Here is a 22,710-nt window from a genome sequence, read left to right as displayed (position 1 = left end):
TTGATTTTTCTGCTTAGATGATCTGTCTGTTGCTGAGAGTGGAGTGTTGAGGTCCCCTACAATTAACATATTAACTATATGTCTCTTAATTTTGGTTAACAGTTGGCTTATGTAGTTGGCTGCTCCCCTGTTGGGGGATAGATATTTATAATTGTTAGAGCCTCTTGTTGGATATACCCTCTAAGAATTATATAGTGTCCTTCTGTATCTCTAACTACAGTCTTTAGCTTAAAATCTAATTCGTCTGATATGAGAATTGCTATCCCAGCTTTCTTTTGAGGTCCATTGGCATGAAAAATTGTTCTCTATCCCCTTTCAGTCTGGAGGCATCTTTAGGTTGAAAGTGAGTCTCTTGTAGACAACATATGGATGGGTCATGTCTTTTTATCCACTCTGTAACCCTGTGGCGTTTTATGGGAGCATTTAGGCCATTCACATTGAGAGTGATTACTGAGAGATATGATTTTAATGTTGCCATGTTGCCTTTGAAGTCCTTGTTTCTATAGATTGTCTCTGTAAATTTGATCTGTATCACTCTTGGGGTCTTTTCACTTTTATAGAACCCCCCCCTTAATATTTCTTGTAGAGCTGGCTTGGTGGTCATATATTCTTTCAGTTTCTGCCAGTTTTGGAAGCTCCTTGTCGCTCCATCCATTCTGAATGACAGCCTTGCTGATGCAGTATCCTTGGCTGTATGTTCTTCTCATTTAGTACTCTGAATATGTCTTGCCAGCCCTTTCTGTCTTGCCAGGTCTCTGTGGACAGGTTTGACATTATTCTGATGGTCTTCCCTCTGTACGTAAGAAATCTCTTCCCCCTTGCCGCTTTCAAGTTTGTTTCCTTGGATCTAAGATTTGCGAATTGTACTATTATATGCTGTGGTGTTGGTCTGTTCTAATTGATTTTTGGGAGGGGTCCTCTCTGCCTCTTGGACATGAATGCTTGTTTCCTCCCCCAAATTACAAAAGTTCTCAGCTACAATTTGCTCAAATATCTCTTCTAGACCTCTCTCTTTCTCCACCCCCTCAGGGATCCCAATAATTCTGACATTGGAAAGTTTCATTCAGTAATATCCCTCAGCTTATTTTCTTGAAATTGGATTCTTTTTTCCCATGCTACCTCTTTTTCCTCCTTTTCTATCATCTCATCCTCTAACACTAATTCATTCTTCTGCCTCGTTTACCCTGGCAGTCAGAGCATCCAGTTTACACTGCATTTCATTCATAGCATTTTTAAGTTCTGCCAGATTAGTTCTAATTTCAGCCCTTAGGGATTCTGTATTTTCATTAATATTTTTCTCAAGTCTATATATCATCTTGATAATTGTTACTCTGAAATCCATTTCTGACGTCTTCATTATATCCATATCTGTTAGTTCTTTGGCAGAGGCCACAACCTCTGTTTCTTTCCTTTGTTGTGGGTTCCTCCTCTTTGTCATTCTGATAAGGTGTGGTTGTGGGGATGTACAGAGTCCAAATTATTGACCAGGAACCAAGCAAGATGCACCTGTTTTATAGGGACCTTGGGAATGTGGGCTTCTTGTTCTTTCAGCCTGCCTTCTGGGGGAGAGTCCTGCTATGCTGATACTCAGGGAACCCTGTTTGGGTAGGGTTGCCCTGCCCCCTGGGGGGGATGGGCACAGTGAGAACCGGTGTTTTTCAGGCTTTTGTTCTCCAGTGGCTTTCCCTGGCGGCTTTCTGGATCTCTTCGGAGAGTCAGAGCAGCAGTTACCATATCTAAACCTCTGTCTCAGAACAAAGAGATCTCAGTCTGCTCTTACCGAGCTCTCTAGACCACACTGACTCCATTTGTCAGTGCTGCTAAAAACTGGCAGCATCCTGGTTTGTGTACCCCACAGCCACTCTCCCAGCTCTTGCTCCCAGGGCTGGCATGTCTCTCCCCTTTGTGCTTCTAACACCGCCAGCTGCCCCCGGTTCACACATGCGCTCCCGAGTTCCAGGTTTCAGTCTGGTGCGGTATCCTAAAGACCTTTCCCCACAGCTGCTGGTCTCTGAGTCCGGCCCACTCCCCAGCATGGCTTTTGCCTTCCCGGTGCACGAGCACGGAGGCTCCCTCCCCCTTCCATTTATCTTCGGATATCTGCCCTCAGACTCTCAGCTCCCCACTTCATACCTTGAGACCAAGCACCAGAGATGTTCTGTTTATAGAGATCCAGATATATCTTCTTATATCTCAGGCTGATTTCGTGGGTGTTCAGAATGGTCTGGTAGATATCCAGCTCGATTCAGGGGATCAGTTGAAATAGGGTCCCCTGCTCCTCTGCCATCTTTCCCTGCCTCCTATATACCACATCTTTATCCATTTACCTGTCAATGGACACTTGGGTTCTTTGTCTTGGCTATTGTAACTAACGCTGAAATAAACATAGGAGTGCATGTATCTTTTCAAATTAGTGTTTTCCTTTTCCCTACGTAATTACCCAATAATGGGATTATTGGATTGTATGGTATTTGTATTTTTGACTTTTTGAGGAACCTCCATACTGTTTTCCACAGTGGCTAAACCAGTTTGCATTAGCACTAGCAGCGCAAGAGGGATCCCTTTTCTCTACATCCTTGCCAACACTTGTTGTTTCTTGCATTTGATTTTTGCCATTCTGAAAGGTGTGACATGATAGTTCATTGTAGTTTTGATTTTGCACTTCCCTCAAAATTGATATTGAGCATCTTTTCACGTGCCTGTTGGCCATCTGTATGTCATCTTTGGAGAAATGTCTATGCAGGTGCTCTGCCCTTTTAATCGGATTGTTTTGGTGTTGTGGGACTTCTTTATATATTTTGGATATTAACCCCTTATTGGATATATCATTTGCAAATATCTTTTCCCATTCAGTAGGTTGTCTTTTGTTTTGTTGATGGTTTTCTTAGCTGTGCAAAAACCTTTCATTCTGTTGTAGTCCCAATAGTTTATTTCTGATTTTTTCTTAGGAGATATACCTAGAAAAATGTTGCTATGGCCTATGTCAGAGAAATTACTGCTTAAGCTCTCTCCTCAGATTTTTACAGTTTCAGGTTCATATTTAGGTCTCTAATCCATTTTGAGTTCGTTTTTGTGTATGGTGTTACAAAATAATCCACTTTCCTTGTTTTACATGCTGCTGTCCAGTTTTCCCAGCACCTTTGTTGAAAAGACTGCCTTTTCCCCACTGTATATTCTTGCCTCCTTTTCATAGACTGACCATGCTAATGTGGGCTTATTTCTGGGGTCTCTGTCATGTTCCACTGATTTATGCATCTGTCTTTATGCCAATACCATATGGTTTTGATTACTACAGCTTTGCAGTATATCTTGAAATCTGGGATTGTGATACCTCCATGTTTATTCATTCTTATCAGCAATGCTTTGGCTATCCGGGGTCTTCTGTGGTTCCATACACATTTTAGAATTCTAACTTTAAGAACAATGCCGCTGATATTTTGATAGGGATTGTATTGAATCTGTAGACTGCTTTGGGTTATAGGACATTTTGACAATATTCTTCCAATCCATGAGGATGGAATATCTTTCCATTTGTTTGTGTCACTTTTTTTTTTAATGATTTTTTATTATGTTAGTCACCATACAGTACATCCCCAGATTCCGATGTAAAGCTCGATGATTCATTAGTTGCGTATAACACCCAGTGCACCATGCAATATGTGCCCTCCTTAATACCCATCACCGGGCTATCCCATTCCCCCACCCCCCTCCCCTGAGGCCCCCAGTTTGTTTCTCATAGTCCATAGTCTCTCATGTTTCATTCCCCCTTCTGATTACCCCCCCTTTCTTTATCCCTTTCTTCCCCTACCGATCATCCTAGTTCTTATGTTCCATAGATGAGAGAAATCATATGATAATTGTCTTTCTCTGCTTGACTTATTTCACTTAGCATTATCTCCTCCAGTGCCGTCCATGTTGCAGCAAATGTTGAGAATTCGTTCTTTCTGATAGCTGAGTAATATTCCATTGTATATATGGACCACAGCTTCTTAATCCAGTCATCTGTTGAAGGGCATCTCGGCTCCTTCCATGATTTGGCTATTGTGGACAATGCAGCTATGAACATTGGGGTGCATATGGCCCTTCTCTTTACTACGTCTGTATCTTTGGGGTAAACACCCAGTAGTGCAATGGCTGGGTCATAGGGTAGTTCAATTTTTAACTTTTTAAGGGACCTCCACACTGTTTTCCAGAGTGGCTGTACCAACTTGCATTCCCACCAACAATGTAGGAGGGATCCCCTTTCTCCACATCCTCTCCAACAATTGTTGTTTCTTGCCTTGTCTATCTTTGCCATTCTAACTGGCGTAAGGTGGTATCTCAGTGTGGTTTTGATTTGAATTTCCCTGATGGCTAATGATTTTGAACATTTTTTCATGTGTCTGTTAGCCATTTGTATGTCTTCATTGGAAAAGTGTCTGTTCATATCTTCTGCCCATTTTATGATTTGTTTATTTGTTTCTCGTGTATTGAGTTTGAGAAGTTCTTTGTAGATCTTGGATACCAGTCCTTTATCTGTGGTGTCCTTTGCAAATATATTCTCCCATTCCGTGGGCTGTCTCTTAGTTTTTTTGACTGTTTCCTTGGCTGTGCANCGTTACCTTGGAATTAACTTAACCAGAGACGTAAAGGACCTATATCCTAGAAACTATAGATCACTTTTGAAAGATATTGAGGAAGACATAAAAAGATGGAAAAATATTCCATGCTCATGGATTGGAAGAATTAACATAGTTAAAATGTCCATGCTACCCAGAGCAATCTACACTTTCAATGCTATCCCGATCAAAATACCGAGGACATTTTTCAAAGAACTGGAACAAATAATCCTTAAATTTGTACGGAAACAGAAAAGGCCCCAAATCTCCAAGGAACTGTTGAAAAGGAAAAACAAAGCTGGGGGCATCACAATGCCGGATTTCGAGCTGTACTACAAAGCTGTGATCACAAAGATAGCATGGTACTGGCACAAAAACAGACACATAGACCAATGGAACAGAATAGAGAACCCAGAAATGGGCCCCTCGGCTCTTTGGGCAACTAATCTTTGATAAAGCAGGAAAAAACATCCGGTGGAAAAAAGACAGTCTCTTCAATAAATGTTTGTGTCACCTTCAATTTCTTTCATCAGTGTTTCATAGTTTTAAGAGTACAAGTCTTTCTCCTTTTTGATTAAGTTCATTCTTAGGTATTTTATTCTTTTTGGTGCAATCTCAAATGGTGTGTTTTTCCTCTTTCTGTGATTTTGTTAGTGTATAGAAACACTACTGATTTCTGGACATTACTTTTGAATCTTGCAACTTTAGTGAATTCATTTATTACTTCTAGTAGTTTTTTTGTGGAATCTTTAAGGTTTTCTGTGAATATCATGTCATCTAAAAAAGTGACAGTTGAACTCCTTTACCAATGTGGATGCCTCTTATTTCTTCTCTGACTGCTATGGCTAGGACTTCTAGTACTATGTTGAATAAAAATAGTGAGAGTGGACATTCTTGTCCTGTTTCTGATCTTAGGGGAAAAGCTCTCAATTTTTCACCACTGAGGATGATCTTAGCTGTGGGCTTCACATATGGCCTTTATTATGTTTGGATTTAGAAGGAACATCCCTCTTTCACTGAGTTTTTATCATGAATGGAATCTTGTCAAATGTTTTTTATACATCTATTGAGATGGTTATATGATTTTTATCTTTCACTTTGTTAGAATGCTGATTTTTTTAAAAAACCCAGATGAAATTCTACTCTAATCTACTATGGCTTTTATTTGTTAACATTTTATTTGGAATAATTTCAAGATTATAGAAAAAATTCCAAGAGTAGTACAATGGAAAGTACTCTCCTATATCCTTTACCCATATTCACTAATTAACTTTCCCTTATTTGCTTTACCATTCTCTCTCAATCTTTCTCTCTATATATTCATGGATTTGTGTATATATACATGTATGTGTGTACATGTGCACATATATGCATGTGTTCATGTGTGTATATACATATATTTTTCTTAAATATTTGAGAGTAAGGTATCTCCTAAGAACAGGAAAAGAATTTCAAAAACTTTAATACAGTAATTTTCTTAAAAAGTTAAATATACACCTACATGTTCCAGCCATTCTACTCATAGGTATTTAGCCAAGATAAATAAACACATGTATACAAAGATATGTACACAAAGGTTCATAGCAGCCTTAATTAGGATTCCAAAACTGAAAACAAATGATTATATTTAAGCTACCACTTATTCCATATTCCAATTTTATCAATTGACCCAATGTCCATTACAGCACATCTTCCCTCCAGTACAGGATGCAGCCCAGGATCCCTTATTGCATTTATTTATCATATCACTTTATTCTCTCTTCATCTGCAATAGTTATTCAGCTTCTCTTCATCTTTCATGACACTGGTATTTTTAATAATAAAAGCACCTCCCCTATTTTTAATGGAATGATCCTCGTGTTGGGCTTTTCTGGTGTTTCCTCATGATAAAGTGTAATGCTGTGTCTGACACACGATGTCCTTCTGATCTTCACTGGTGATACCTATTCTGACCACCCAGTCAAGTTGTTGTCTGGTTTCTCCACTGGACAGTTACTATTTTTCCATTGCTATTTTTTTTTAATTCCAGGGTAATTAATGTACAGTGTTATATTAGTTTCAGGTAACCTAGAAGAAATGGATAAATTCCTAGAAACATACCACCTCTCAGAACTGAATCAGGAAGAAACAGAAAATCTGAGCAGACTGATTAACAGCAAGGAAATCGAATCCCAACAAACAACAGTCTAGAACCAGACGGCTTCACAGATGAATTCTACCAAACATTTAAAAAAGAGTTAATACCTCTTCTTCTCAAACTATTTCAAAAAATAGAAGAGGAAGCAAAGCTTTTCTTTCAAAAATAGAAGAGGAAGCAAAGCTTTTCTTCCAACTTCATTCTATGAGGTCAGCATTAACCTGATACCAAAACCAAATAAAGACACTACAAAAAAGGAGAACTACAGGTCAATATCCCTGGTGAGCATACCTATTTTCTACTTCTTATAAGCATGAACTCACTGATTCCTAATTTTAATGGTTCACAATTCATTGTTGTCCTTAATTATGATGCTTGTCTAAGATGTGGCCAGTGAGAAACCATTTTTCCTTCAGTGTGATTATGTTTTCATTTGAAACACAGTTGAGTTCACTTGTCTTCTTTTTTTTCTCTATCCTTGTTGACTTTTCTCCTGTCCTTATTGATCTTCAAATATGTAAAATATGAGCATGCTTCCCTAACTCAACTAAATTAAAAGATAAATTCAGAAGTATCACACCCTCCCCTACTCCATCTATCCTCTTCTCCCACCCAACCCTTTTAGAAACCAACTTCATGGTTTACTGGTTCATCTGTCCCTCACTTCTTTTTGTAAAGATAAGGAAACATAGGTATGCTTTATTTCAAGGAAACATAGGTATGCTTTATTTCCTTTTCATTCTTTCACAGAGACTAGCATACTAAATACATTGTGCACTTTGATTTCCAGGAGAATAATATTAAATGAGAAATGGATTCAGTACCAATTTTTCAAGGAAACAAAATTTTAATTAATTTGATCTTTTTCTCTACATCATTTCTGCATTTCCTCCCTTGTGCTTTTTTGGGTTGGCTTTGTGATTTTTTTTCCCCCAGCTTTTAGAGTTGGGAATTGAATTTTTTTAATTCTCATTGGTTTGCCAAATCTTTATCCATCCCTTTATTTTTAGGCTTTTTAAAGAACTATGTTTATGTATGTCTCTTATATAAAAGTACCAAGTTGGGGTTTGCTTTATGAGCCAATTTGAAAAGTTCTTTGGTGAGTTAAACCCATTCAAATCTAGTGACACGACTGATAATATTTGGTTTCAACACTGAAATTACTTTGGGTTGGAAAAGTTTTTCCCATTATCTTGTATTTAACTTTTTATGCCTTATTATGCTTTTTTATTAGATCTGTCAGTTTTACATGGTATCCTTTGAATCCCATCTACTAGCTATACAGTAAGCCATGATCTTATTCTACTTTCCCTTTCTATTTAAAGTTGCAAGTTTCTGCTTTGTAAAACCTATTATATTTATATACTATTCCCCTACCCACATCCCCAACCGTATTTTAGTTTTACAGTTAAATATATGAAATGTTCACCATCAGTCCTCTTGCCCAAATTTCATCTTTCATTTGCATGAACTTCTCTAATATATTCCCCAGGAAGGATGCATGTGCATAATGCTTCCTTAGTTCATGGACATTAATTTCCTATAATTGTTACTTGAGAATCTTAGCTGCGTGTAAAATTTGTGATTCACAATTTTTTTAGTTTAACATGTTCCTTTACTGTTTCCATACTTACGTTATTCTGAGAAGTCTGACACCAGTCTTACTTTCTTGCTCTATAGGTTACTTCATCATTTTGTCTCAAGACTCATAGGAAGTTATCAAAATCTAGTAGTTTTACCCAGCTATGTGAAGCTCAGGATCCCGAGTCAATTTTCCATGGCACCTACTATGTAGGCCCTTTCAACATATACATTAAGATCCTTGTTTATTTCTGGTAATTTAAATGTTATTTCTGTTCTTTTGATTTTTTTTTTCTTCAATCAGGAACTCCAATTATACATGTGTTGGACTTCATTGCCTCTTCATTTTAACCACTTTTTTCTAACCTTTTTAACTACTTGACCCCATTTTCTGGATTACTTTCCTAATTTTCATACATGTCCCTTATTAAATTTTCATTTGAATTTGTTTACTTTGGGGTGTTTTAGTCATAACTGCAGATGTGAATTTGCCTTTTTCTTCTTTCTTGAGTCTAAAATTCTACTTTCACTTTTTCCCTTTCTTGGCCACTTCCTTTTTTCAGTTTTCGAATTTTTTTTTTTTCCTTAAGTAGGCTCTATGCCCAGCATGGAGTCCAAAGTGGGGCTTGAACTCCTGACCCTGAGATCAAGACCTGAGCTGAGATCAAGAGTTGGATGCTTAACCAACTTAGCTGTGCAGGTACCCCTCAATTTTTGAATTTCTGACCTGACTCTAAATCTTGCAATTATTCAGCCTCATGACTTAGAAGAAATCAAAGTTCATGTGATCAAAGTTCATGTGTCAGTCTTGCAAGAAAAAGGTGACAAGCTCAAAGTAAAAAACACATTTATGACCTCATTGGGCAATTAGATATTATTGCTGGTAAATATGAAGAAAATGTGGCAAAACTTTTAATGTAGAGTATACTGAAGATTGATGACACAAGTGAAGTGGTTACAGATATAAATAAGGCTATATAAGATGTCCTTGAAAAAGACCCCATTCTTGGAGGTGATTGTGTTCTGCTTGGATGCTCACAGTTGTCTAGGTTTCACCAATCTGGAATCAGTGTCTGAATCAGCTGGTTTATAGTTTTCATTGAATTTGGAAAATGCTTATTTAAATATTTGTCAGGTGCCCTTTATGGGGACTCCAAATTGCATATATATACAAAGCCACCTGAGATTGTCCCACAGCTCAGGGATGTCCTGTTCACCGATTCTAAATTATTTATCTTTGTGTTTCCTTTGGATAGTTACTATTGCAATATCCTCAGGTTCACTTATATTTTCTTCTGCAATATCTAATTTGCTGTTAATCTCATCCAATGGATTTTTCACCTCAGACAATGTAGTTTTCATCTCTAGAAGTTGTTTTGTTATACATTTCATGTTCCTTTTTGAATAAAAGGAAGAGTTATTACGCTATAACTAACAGAACTGGTAGTTACAATAACTAACACTGTGTCATTTCTAGGGTAATTTCAATCACCTGACTTTTCTCCTTATGGGTGTGTTTTCCTGCTGCTTTGCATGTCTGGTAACTTTTGACTGAATGCCAAACGTTATGAATCTCTGTTGGGTTATGGATATTTTGGTATTTCTAGAAATCTTCCTGAGCTTTGTTCTTGGATGCAGACTAGTTACTTGGAAACAGTTTGCTCTTTGGCAGTCTTTTAAGATCTCTTAGGCAGGACTGGAGCAGTACTTAATCCAGCCTTAGCCATTTCCCCGCTATTAAAGCAAGACACTTCTATATACTTTACCCAATACCCTATGAATCCAGGGTTTCCCAGTCTGGCTGGTGGGAACAGGTACTATATTCAGCCCTGTGTGTTGACCACCATCCCCCCTCATTTTGGCTTGTTCTCTCTCTAGCCTCCAGTAGTTTCCTCACACAACATGTGTACTGATCAATACTTGAGGGGAGCCCCCACAAATCTCTGGTGTTCTCCTTCTATGCAGCTCTCCCTCTCCACTGCTGTCCTGCAAACTAATGGCCTCAGTCATCCCAGGCTCTCAGCATCATCTCTTCAACTCAAGAGTTGGCCAGGTTCCTCTCCCTCAGCAGCTATTTACATTTCTTAAGGCAGTTACCTGGGGCTGTCATACAGCTCACCTCCTATGTTTCATGTGTCTCAGAGGTTACTGTCCTTTGTTGCCTAATGTCCAGTGTCTTAAAAACCCTCATTTCATATATTTTGTCCTTTTGGGGGAGTTGTTTCAGATGTGAGGGTAAATCTAATCCCTGTTACTCCATCTTGGCCAGAAGCAAAAGTACCCATCATAGCTTCTGAATATGAATATATGTAGAATTTAAAGCCATCCTAGAAAGAGAAGGACTCCTTACCTTATTAATGTATCGTCATCCACAATGACCAACCATGCTATTTTGTCATGGCTGTGATTCAGAAATTTTTCCAAAATGGCAAATGTCTTTCCACAATGACCTACGAAGAGCAAGAAGAAAACTTAGCGTAATGTTTTCTTTAAAATACACATAATTCATTTTGCGGGGGGGGGGCGCCTGGGTGGTGCTGTGGTTAAGCATCCAACTCTTGGTTTCAGGTCATGATGTCAGGATCATGAGTTGGAGCCCCACATGGGGCTCTGCGCTCAGCAGGGAGTCTGAGTTTCTCTCTCTCTCTCCCTCTGCCCCTCTCCCCTGTATTCTCCCTTTCTCTCTCTAAAATAAGTAAATCTTTTTAAAAAAATTAAAATAAAAATACATAATTCATTTTAAAACATTAGTTTTAATGTTTTAAAACTTAAATCCTGACATGTACACAAATAGAATTTAAAAATTAGCCTTTTCTAATTTTCACAGACATAGTGAAGCAGAGGGAACTTCAGAGATCATGAAGTCTCAGCCATTTATTTCACACATGGGGAAATGGGAGACCCAGAGAGAGGAGGTCACTTAGCTAATCTGATGCAGAGCTAGGACTAGTATCTTTGCTCCAAAGTTGTAAGCCTCATAGAAACTACAGAAGCTTGGCACCTTTCCTTAGATATATTCTGAAGCATTACAACTATAGGGAAACAAAGGTACAAAAGTAGGAATATAATACCTCCATTCACTTACTATGTAAATTTTTGCTATTAAGGTTCCAATATGCCACATAGTGTGGCAGGTTCTGCTCTAAAAGCATAGTATGGACTAAGAGTTATAGCTCTTCAGATGCCAACAGATAAAGGTCAGTACTTTAATGGAAAATGCTGAGGCCCAAGATAAGAATAAAATGCTTGGGAAGAGAACTCATATCAATAAATAACAATATACCCCAGATTTCAACAAAATATTCAGTGACAATAGAGAACAAGCTAATATTAACTAATATTAAACCATTCAATTTAACCTTTATTTTCATTTTTCTTGATCTCTTTATGTATTTTAACCATTATTTGAAAGCCATCTCAAACTCCTGTTGGAACAAGGTAGAATATAAATAGCAATAATGTCAGACTAAACACAAATTAAGAAATCAATTAGGCTATGGACTCTGAGAAACAAACTGAGGGCTTCAGAGGGGAGGGGGGTGGGGGAATGGGATAGGGGTGAATGGGTAGTAAGGAGGGCACGTATTGCATGGTGCACTGGGTGCTATACGCAACTAATGAATCATCGAACTTTACATCAAAAACCAGTGATGTACTGTATGGTGACTAACACAAAATAAAAAAAAAATTATTAAAAAAATCAATTAGGAATACATGAATAAATGATTATTAAAGGCAACTTAAATTGAAATCTAAAAAACAAGCTTAACCAAAAACACCTCACTCTAAAATCGTTTTTCCAGAGCCTGGGGAAGATGGCAGAAGAGTAAGGGACCCTAGTTTCATCTTGTCCCCGGAATTCAGCTAGATAAGCTATCAAATCATTCTGAACACCTGTGAACTAAACAGTGATCTAAGAAAAGAACTGCTGCAATTCTACAAATAGAAAAGCGACTTTTTTTTTTTTTTTGCAAGGTAGGAAGCGCAGAGAAATGAATCAGAGGCGATATAGCAGAAGATAAACCCTGGGGGGAAGGAGCCTCCATAAGCCAGCTACCAGAAAGTGATATAGCAGTGGGGTGCAAAATCGGAACTTATAGAAATCTGTTCCCACGGGGGATGTCTCTGCCTGAAAGGTGCTCAGGTGGTGAAGTGGGGCAGAACACCAGTGGGACAGCAGGGTCTCAGGATCCCTGGAGTCACAGAAAGAATTGGGGTGCCTGAGTACGGCAGAGCTCCCAAGCATTAGAACAGGGAAGCCAGATGCAATTGGCAAGCTCAGGAGTGGGCTTTCAGCTACTTGTTGCCATAAACCACAAACGGCTGCACGATCGGGCAACCGCTGTCTGAGCAGGAGTCCAGCAAGCAGCAAAACCACTACAAGAATCCCCTCTCTGCCCCAGAAGGAGCGGCTCATGTGTGTGCTGCAGGAGTCTGTAAAGTTTGGAGACTCAACGGGGTCGTGTGCCTAAGATAAAAATGCTCAGTCACAGGCTGGGTGAACAGAGTGTGGGCAGAAACCAGGGAGACAAGAGTGACTGACTGCTCTCTGTGAGGGCTCACTGAAGCATGTGGGGTGCTAATCGTCAGCTCCAGGGCTGGACAGCTGGGCGAGGCCATTTTCATCCTCCAAATCTGCACAGAAAGCCTTCAGGGAACTAAAGCCAGACAGAGCAACTGGAAGCAGCTTACACCGGGCCTGGCTCCTTGGCAAAGGTGGTGCAACTCTGCCCAAAGACACCGAAGAATCAGTGCTGCAGGCCCCTCCCCCAGACGAGCAGGGGCACATCAGGCGAATACCAAGTTTACAGAGCACACAGAACTGCAAAACTCCAGCGCTAGGGGAAAATAGCATATAGAATTTGAGGGTTTTTGTCTGTTTCATTAGGCTTTCAGTTTAAAATTTTCTTTTTTCCCTTTTCAACTAGTTTCTTATTTTATCAATTCTTTTAAGTCTTTTTTAATTTTCATTTTTATATTTATATTTTACATATCTATATATATTGTTCATTTCTGGCTTCCTTTCATTGTATTCGATTTTATTTTTGTATATATATGTTTTTCTTTACAATTTTGGGATCTATTTTCTAACAAACAGACCCAAATATACCCAGGACCTAGTGTATTACTCTGTCAGGTCCACCTGTTTGATTATATTCTTTTTTTTCCTTTTTTTGGCTTCTGATCTAGTCTGATTTGTTTCGTACACATTTTGCTGGGGTCATGGCTGATATTTTTGTATTTTGTTCTCTTGTTCATCTATTCTTCTCTGGACGAAATGACAAGATGGAAAAATTCATCCCAGAAAAGAGAACAAGAGGCACTACTAACTGCCAGACACTTAATCAGTATGGATATAAGTAAGATGTCAGAGCTAGAATTCAGAATAACAATTATAAAGATACATCCAGATTGAAAGTGAGGGGGTTGAGAACAATTTATCATGCTAATGGACATCAAAAGAAAGCTGGGGTAGCAATCCTGTATCAGACAAAATAGATTTTAAACCAAAGACTACAGTCAAACAACAAAAGGATCTAACGATTGTAAATATTTATGCCCCTAACTTGGGAGCCTCCAATTATATAAACCAATTAATAAAATTAAAGAAACACTTGATAATACAGTAATAGTAAGGGACTTTAACACCCCACTCACACAGTGGACAGATCCTCTATGCAGAAGATCAACAAGGAAACAAGGCACACTGGACCCGATGGACTTTACAGATATATACAGAGCATTCCAACATAAAGCAACAGAATACACCTTCTTCTCGAGTGCACATGGAACATTCGAATAGATCACATACTGAGTCACAAATCAGGTCTCAACCAGTACCAAATGATTGGAATATTCCCTGCATATTTTCAGACCACAATGCTTTAAAACTTGAACTCAATCACTAGAGGAAATTTAGAAGGAAAACGAATACATGGAGGGTAAAGAGCATCCTATTAAAGAATGAATGGGTCAACCAGGAAATTAAAGAATTTTAAAAATTCATGAAAACAGAACTGTTCAAAATCTTTGGGATGCAGCAAAGGACTTCCTAAGAGGGAAGTATATAACAATACAAACCTTTCTCAAGGAACAAGAAAAGTTTCAAATACACAACCTAACCTTATACCTAAAGGAGCTGGAGAAAGAAAAGCAAGTAAAGCCTAAACCAAGCCAGAGAAGAGAATAAAGATAAGATCAGAAATAATGAAATAGAAACCAAAAGAATAGTAGAACAGATCAGTAAAACTAGAAGCTGGTTCTTTGAAAGAATAAGATTGAGAAACCCCTTGCCAGACTTATCAAAAAGAAAAAAGACCCAAATTAATAAAATCATGAATGAAAGAGGAGGGATCATGACCAACACCAAGGAAACACAATTATAAGAACATATTATGTGGATGCCTGGGTGGCTCAGTCGTTGAGCCTCTGCCTTCGGCTCAGGGTATGATCCCAGAGTCCTGGGATCGAGCCCCACATCGGGCTTCTCTGCTGGGAGCCTGCTTCTTCCTCTCCCACTGCCCTTGCTTGTGTTCCCTCTCTCACTGGCTGTCTCTCTGTCAGATAAATAAATAAAATCTTTTTAAAAAAAAACATATTATGAGCAACTATATGCCAACAAATTAAGCAATCTGGAAGAAATGGATGCATTCCTAGAAACATATAAACTACCAAAACTGAAACAGAAGGAAATAGAAAACCTGAACAGACCCATAACCAGCAAGGAAATTGAAGCAGTAATCACAAATCTCCCAACAAACAAGAGTCCAGGGGAATTCTACCAAACGTTTAAAGAAGAATTAATACATTTTCTTCTGAAGCTGTTTCAAAAAACAGAAATGGAAGGAAAACTTCCAAGCTCATTCTATGAGGCCAGCATTACCTTGATCCCAAAACCAGACAAAGACCCCACCAAAAAGAATTATAGACCAATATCCCTGATGAATAAGGGCGCCAAAATTCTCACCAAGATACTAGCCAATGGGATCCAACAGTATATTAAAAGGATTATTCACCACGACCAAGTGGGATTTATTCCTGGGGGGGCAAGGGTGGTTCAACATCTGCAAATCAATCAATGTGATACATCATTAATAAAAGACAAGAACCATATGATCCTCTCAACAGATGCAGAAAAAGCATTTGACAAGATACAGCATCCTTTCTTGATTAAAACTCTCCACAGTGTTGGGATAGAGGAACATACCTCAATATCATGAAAGCCATATGTGAAAAGCCCACAGCTAATATCATTCTCAACAGGGAAAAACTGAGAGCATTTCCCCTATGGTCAGGAACACGACAGGGATGCCCACTCTCACCACTGTTGTTCAATGTAGTACTAGAAGTCCTAGCCTCAGCAATCAGACAAAAAAGAAAAGGCATCTAAATGGGCAAAGAAGAAGTCAAACTCTCACTCCTTGCAGATGACACGATACTCTTTATGTGGAAAACCCAAAAGACTCCAGCCCAAAATTGCTAGAACTCATACAGGAATTCAGCAATGTGGCAGGATATAAATCAATGCACAGAAATCAGTTGCATGTCTATACACTAAAAAATGAGACAGAAGAAAGGGAAATTAAGGAATTGATCCCACTTAAAATTGCACCAAGATACCTAGGAATAAACCTAACCAAAGAAGCAAAGGATCTGTATTCTATAAACTATAGAACATTCATAAAAGAAATTGAGGAAGACACAAAGAATTGGAAAAATGTTCCACGTTCATGGATTGGAAGAACAAATATTGTTAAAATGTCTATGCTTCCCAGGGCAATTTTTAGTTCCAGTGCCATCCCAATCAAAATACCAATAGCATTTTTCAAAGAGCTGGAACAAAAAATTCTAAAATTTGTATGGAACCATAAAAGACCCCAAAGCCAAAGGAAAGTTGAAAAAGAAAACCAAAGCTGGTGGCATCACCATTCCAAACTTCAAGCTCTATTACAAAGCTATAATCATTAAGACAATATGGTACTGGCACAAAAACAGACACCTAGATGATGGAACAGAATAGAGGACCCAGAAACAGATTCTCAACTTTATGGTCAACTAATCTTCAACAAAGCAGGAAAAAATATCTAACAGAAAAAAGACAGTCTCTTCAAAAATTGATGTTTGCAAAAGTGGACAGCAAGATGCAGAAGAATGAAACTGGCCCATTTTCCTACACCATACACACAAATAAACTCAAAATGGATGACCTAAACATGAGACAAATCCATCAAAATCTTAGAAGGGAACACAGGCAGCAAGCTCTTTGACCTCAGCCACAGCAACTTCTGACTAGACATGTCTCCAAAGGCAAAATGAGCTACTGGGACTTCGTCAAGATAAAAAGCACAGCACGGGCCGCCTGGGTGGCACAGCGGTTAAACGTCTGCCCTCGGCTCAGGGCGTGATCCCGGCGTTATGGGATCGAGCCCCACATCAGGATCCTCCGCTATGAGCCTGCTTCTTCCTCTCCCTCCCTCTGCTTGTGTTCCCTCTCTCGCTGGCTGTCTCTATCTCTGTCGAATAAATAAATAAAATCTTTAAAAAAAAAAAAAAAGATAAAAAGCACAGCAAAGGAAACAGTCAAAAAAACCAAAAGACAACTGACAGAATGGGAGAAGATATTTGCAAATGACCTGGTAAAGGGTTAGAATCCAAAATCTATAAAGAAGTTATCAAACTCAACATCCAAAGAACAGATAATCCAGTCAAGAAATGGGCAGAAGACACGAACAGACATTTCTCCAAAGAACATACAAAGGGCCAACAGAATGATGAAAAAATGCTCAACATCACTCAGCCTCAGGGAAATACAAATCAAAACCACAATAAGATAACACCTCATACCAGTCAGAATGGCTAACATTAACAAGTCAGGAAACAACAAATGTTGGTGAGGATGTAGAGAAAGGGGAACGCTCTTACACTGTTGGTGGGAATGCAAGCTGGTATAGCCATTCCGGAAAACAGTATGGAGGTTCCTCAAAAAGTTAAAAATAGAGCTACCCTATGACCCAGCAATTGCACTACTCGGTATTTACCCCAACAATACAAATGTAGTGATCCAAAGGGGCACCTGCACCCCAATGTTTATAGCAGCAATGTCCACAATAGCCAAACTATGGAAAGAGCCCAGATGTCCATCAACAGATGAATGGATAAAGATGTGGTGTATGTATGTAATACATACGCACACACACCATGGAATATCAGCCATCAAAAAGAATGAATCTTGCCATTTGCAATGATGTGGAACTAGAGGGTATTATGCTAAGCAAAATAAATCACAGAAAGACAATTACCATATGATTTCACTCACACGTGGAATTGAAAAGACAAAACAGAGGAACATAGAGGAAGGGAGGGGAAAAAGAACAAGACAAAGTCAGGGAGACAAACCATAAGAGACTCTTCACTATAAGAAACAAACTGAGGGTTGCTGGAGCAGAGGTAGGTGGGGGATGGGGTAACTGGGTGATGGGCATTAAGGAGGGCATGTGATGTAATGAGCGCTGGGTGTTATGCACAACTGATGAATCCCTGAACTCTACCTCTGAAACTAATAATATACTATATGTTAATTGAATTTAAATTTAAAAAATAAATAAAATCATTTTTCCAGAACAAAGCAGTAGACAGAATCAGTAATATATTTAACCCTGTCAGAAGAATTGCTAACTACAGGAATGGCATATCTGATTCTACATTGTACATTATCAACCAAGACATTATGAGAGACAAGACCATGAAATAATCCAGATAAATTACTCGACAGAATACGACAATGAACTTTCTTCTTTTTCTATTCATAAGAGGGTATGGGGAAACAGAAAACTAAGGAAAAACATGTGGCAGGAACACTAGATAAAAATTAAGATAAACAAAGAGCGTGTGAAGGTGAAGTGGCCAAATGTCTACTTCCAATTTTCTGAAATAAAATTTTGTTTTAATTAGAAAGCTGGAAATATGAAGCAAAAAACAGGTAGACAACCAATAATTACTAATTAAAATATTAACAAAATACATGAATACCGTGGAGCTTATGCCACACATAAGCAGTGTAGAACGTGGTTAAGCACTACTGGAGAGGGACATATAAAATGTTAGACCATAAGCTTCATGAGGATAGAAACCACAGGCTTTGGTCCTGTCTCCCCTGCTTCTGGGGCTTCGGCAGCTGGCCAATAGCCATCACAGAACAATACTGGCTCGTTCAACTACTACAATGAAATGAGAAGAAGCTTTGTGTGGGAAGACGATAAACTAGCTTTGGACACTCTATTATGGCCACAACGAATTATGAAGGTATAAAAAAAATCTTAAAGAATGCTAATTGTCATGTGCTCAGTCATATTAACATGGCCTAACAACTTACAACTTTTTTTAAAAATAATTTATTGTTATGTTAGTCACCATACAGTACATCCTTAGTTTTTGATGCAGTGTTCCATGATTCATTGTTTGCGTGTAACACCCAGTGCTCCATGCAATATGTACCCTCCTTAATACTGCTTATAAAGCAGCTCTTAATCCAAGAGAATTGGTCATAGCCATGGGTAAAGGCGCTGGGAGAGGAGAAAGTGAAACTTACATAAGGCAAAAATCATAGTATTTATATTTTATTTTTATCCTGATTTAGGATAATGGACATTCTGAATAAGGGTAGTACAAAATAAGGACTCACCTCTATCTGTATTGGGAACCCCCAGATCTACTGTAGGAATGGAACTTTCTGCGTGATCACTGTAGTATTCAATGACACTTGCCTGGCCTGCCCAGGTCTGCTTTACAATGGGAACTGAAAAAAATGAAGGAGGGACAGTCACTGGCACAGTTCTGCAGGCAAGCTTAGCTTCATGAAGGGCAGCATAATCGCCTATAAAGGAAGAGAACCATTATTTGTTCCTCTTTGGGTATCCCAACCTGCTTGCTTTTCCTACCTTGAGAAATGTCAGGTTGTTGGTCGATGACAGCACCTGCGTGGAACCCTCTCAAGACGTTTTCAATGTATGTTAGAGCCCAACACTTCTCTTTCCTGGTGATTCCTCATTCCTCGAGTCCATGTAATAATCCATTTCCTAGTCTGATTATACCATAGTGTTTTAATTTTCCTTTTTCCCCCACAGGCTATTCCATTTAAAATTCACAACTGGATTTTTCAAATGCTTCCTGGAGGGGTGGGGAATATAATTACTTCTAAGGGATGGGAATATGCTGTGCTTCTGGCTGAGATGCAAATATATCTTCCTCACAGTGAGGGTAGGGGACTTCTCAAACTGCACATGTCCCCACCCAACAATTCCAGCAGAACCATGCAATCCTATCCAGGGCATGACCCTACCACCAAGAACCACTGCCTAGGGTAACTGATATTCTTGTGCTACACTTCTGAAAAATGTGGTAGAAGATTGAGAACCACCGCAGATTTTTTTTTTTTACCACTACCATTAACAGATAAATTGTTTTAGTAAAAGAAACACAAACAACAGAAAACTTTCCCGGTTTTCTGTAATTTAGAGCTTCCTTTAAGCATCTCCTATCTCCACATTTGACAGAATTCTGCCTGATTACTATTTGGTATTAATTCACCTGACCAAGTATCTGCATAATTATTTTCTTTTATATATATATTTTAGCTACTGTCTGTGCATCTCTAAATTTTAAGAAGAGGTTTCTGTTGTCTTAATAGAAAAAAAAATCATCATATCTAGATTGTAAACCCTGGCAATTTAAGAACCTCCACTCCAGTGAACTCAATCTTCAGGTCAGTATTTTGAGATTTTATCAGATCATTTATCTTTTTCCTTTTTCCCAGCCCAAATAAAAATACATGCAAACACCCCCAATGCAATGCCAACTTCAAAGTCAGACAGCCTTTGTATATTAAACGCAAAAGTGCACCATTTTATCCATTATTCACCAGCTTTTAAGAAAGACCTATGAATTCTGGACATTTGTTGTCATCTCTAAGTAACCTATTTTAACCCACTAAATAACTTTTAGACCTTAAAATATAATTTTTCTGCAATCCTAGAAAGGCAGAGATTTCCTCATGTCAAAATGGACAAAGATGCATATAACAGATAAGACTGCTGGAGGAAGCGGGGGAAGAAAAATAAACCCTCTTCTACTTTCAAATCTCAGCACACAATGAAAATCTTCCCCGTGACACTGCAGTGGCAGTTTGCTGTATATGTCGCACGCGGGAGGACCTGCCCCCAAAAGGGCTCCCTGCAGCCTGCCGCCACTAATTCACTCTTGGGTAAAATGTCCTCCCTTGCATGATGCTGGAAGAAGCTGCGAGGAAAGGTCAAGAATTTTCCTCAGTCCCCAGCCCTCAGTCCTGCAAGCTGTGCAAAAGTCTGCTTTCGCCATCCTCAACTGTTAGCCTCCAGTTCCTGTTTGCTCTAACAGCTTTATTACATAGCAGAGATGTTTCTTCTCGGCTGATTTAAAGGACATTAAAATCATGTGAGTGAGTTCTTTGCTGTACCTAACTACTTGCTTTGAGTTTTTTTTTGAAACAGCTGAAACAGAAATTTCACTAAAGGTAAGAATTACTGTATGAATTGTTCCCCGTACCAGGCACAGTGCCCAGGAGGTAGTAGGTGCTCAATAAATAGTTTGAATGAAGACTGAATTTTGTAGAATAAGTTCCCACAAAAGGCTTAGGGCTATTTTTGGAACTAGTTTAAAGGAAGGTTTTATTCGTAAAGGCAATTTATCATTTGGTACAAGACTGCTGCCACCATTACCAATCGTATAAAAATACACCAGCCATTTTTATAGAGTAGGGTGCTATGATTCTATAATCCCAAAAGCATTCTACAATTTTCATCATCTGTACCCTAATCACTATAACTCCTGAGACGCTTGTCGTCTCTGCCAGCTATAAAGGACTTAAAGCTAAGGCTAAGTCTTCTGTAACAGCAGGTAAAGCCTTTATTTTCAACTAGCGCTGATCCTAAATTACGTAAAACTTTTAAAATATCGGCCGATGTTATTAGCAATTTTTTGAATTCTAAATTGAATTCATTTTAGTTATAAAATATTTTATATTAAGGCACTGTGTTCCTAAGTGTATTAAACTTTGAGAAAATATTTCAATATAGTAACATGATCTATCGTCTCATTTTCAAAACAGAGAAGCATACTTTCTACCACCTAATAAAACACTAGTGAATGCCTCCTTCAAGAAGGTTTACCGCAAGATAACTTACAATTGGAGCAAAGTAAAACTTGTGCTATTAAAAAAAAAATAAGCCCCACTTCACAGATGGTATAAATCTTCCACATGGCTTTACAGACTCGAAGCAGGAGGAGATGTGTCTCGCTAGCAGGCACAGAACACACATTTTTACCCCTGGTGAATTTACTTGCAAAACTGATTACAAATGAAAATGAACTAGACACTTAAACACTGTAAAAAAAATACCCCACAATCAAATGTGAATGACTCTTAATGTTAAGAATTCTGCTATTTTCACTCGATAAATGGACTCCATGTCTCCGTGTGTACATCAATGACAAAACCCTGGTGGCCTCTCTCTCTTCCGGAGAGGGTTAGAGACACATACCCTGATTTTAAAGATGAGGCGTATGTAAAACTGAAAGGCATCCCTCGTGGCTGATCTAAAACAACATTTTTGGGCAATTCTGGAACCTCTTTCTCTGTTCCACAGCCAGGGGGAGATCTGAATGGGGCAGCACCTGACTCCCTCCCTCTCTTCAGTCATTAACATCATTTGACACAGAGTGAAGCCCTCCACCTGGCTGCATTGCACCCCACGCCTCCTGTCTGAAATAAGCACACTCCAGCACGGTACCTGTGAGCCTGTCTAACCACATACCCCTTCAGTAAGTTTGTTCAGACTGGCCTCTTCCAGACAAGATGACTGCAGAAAGATAACAGGGTGTTTTGGTTTTTTTCAATCTGAAAGGAATAAAGTGTTAATTTTTAGGTACTCAGGAAGCTGTGAAAAGGAACCAGAGGCTGAGCAAATAGCAATTTTACCTCTTTAGTCAGAGGGGACGGCAGCAGGAGAGCATCTCATGACCCAGCACTTGATGAACAAAACAGTGGCTGCCAGCAGATACTTAAAGACACGCACAAGAACGGCGTGGCAAAGCGGTGCAAAGAAAATTCTTAACATTTTCTGACAGCTCACGTCACACAGTGGAAAAACACATCACCCAAGAGGAAGTGAACAAGCTGAATATTAAAACTCCAGAGACCTTCTCCTTGCTTAAATACAATTTTACGTGCTATGCCTAATTTGCTTTATATAATATGTTTAAAGTTTCTTTAAAACCCTACTAACTGCTTGCATCCCAAGAGTGTGTTGCTATTTCGATGGTGTCAATATGTATTTCTTTCTTAAGCCAAAAGATAGAATG

The 22,710-nt window shown here is 38.7% G+C and overlaps 1 protein-coding gene across 1 annotated transcript in view; it reads right to left on the bottom strand.

Moving 5' to 3' along the window:
* Nucleotides 1–22,710, bottom strand: part of B3GLCT (beta 3-glucosyltransferase) — a 130,717-nt gene that overhangs the window by 29,989 nt on the left and 78,018 nt on the right. The window contains 2 exon segments of the mRNA XM_034665043.1: nt 10,667–10,766; nt 18,998–19,111. Of these exon segments, the coding sequence (XP_034520934.1) occupies nt 10,667–10,766; nt 18,998–19,111 (214 nt within the window).

The sequence above is a fragment of the Ailuropoda melanoleuca genome, chromosome 7, assembly GCF_002007445.2.
Source record: "Ailuropoda melanoleuca isolate Jingjing chromosome 7, ASM200744v2, whole genome shotgun sequence".
In the NCBI taxonomy this organism is placed as follows: domain Eukaryota; kingdom Metazoa; phylum Chordata; class Mammalia; order Carnivora; family Ursidae; genus Ailuropoda; species Ailuropoda melanoleuca.
Note: the sequence above shows the minus strand (reverse complement) of the source record. Positions and strands in the feature narration are given on the sequence as shown.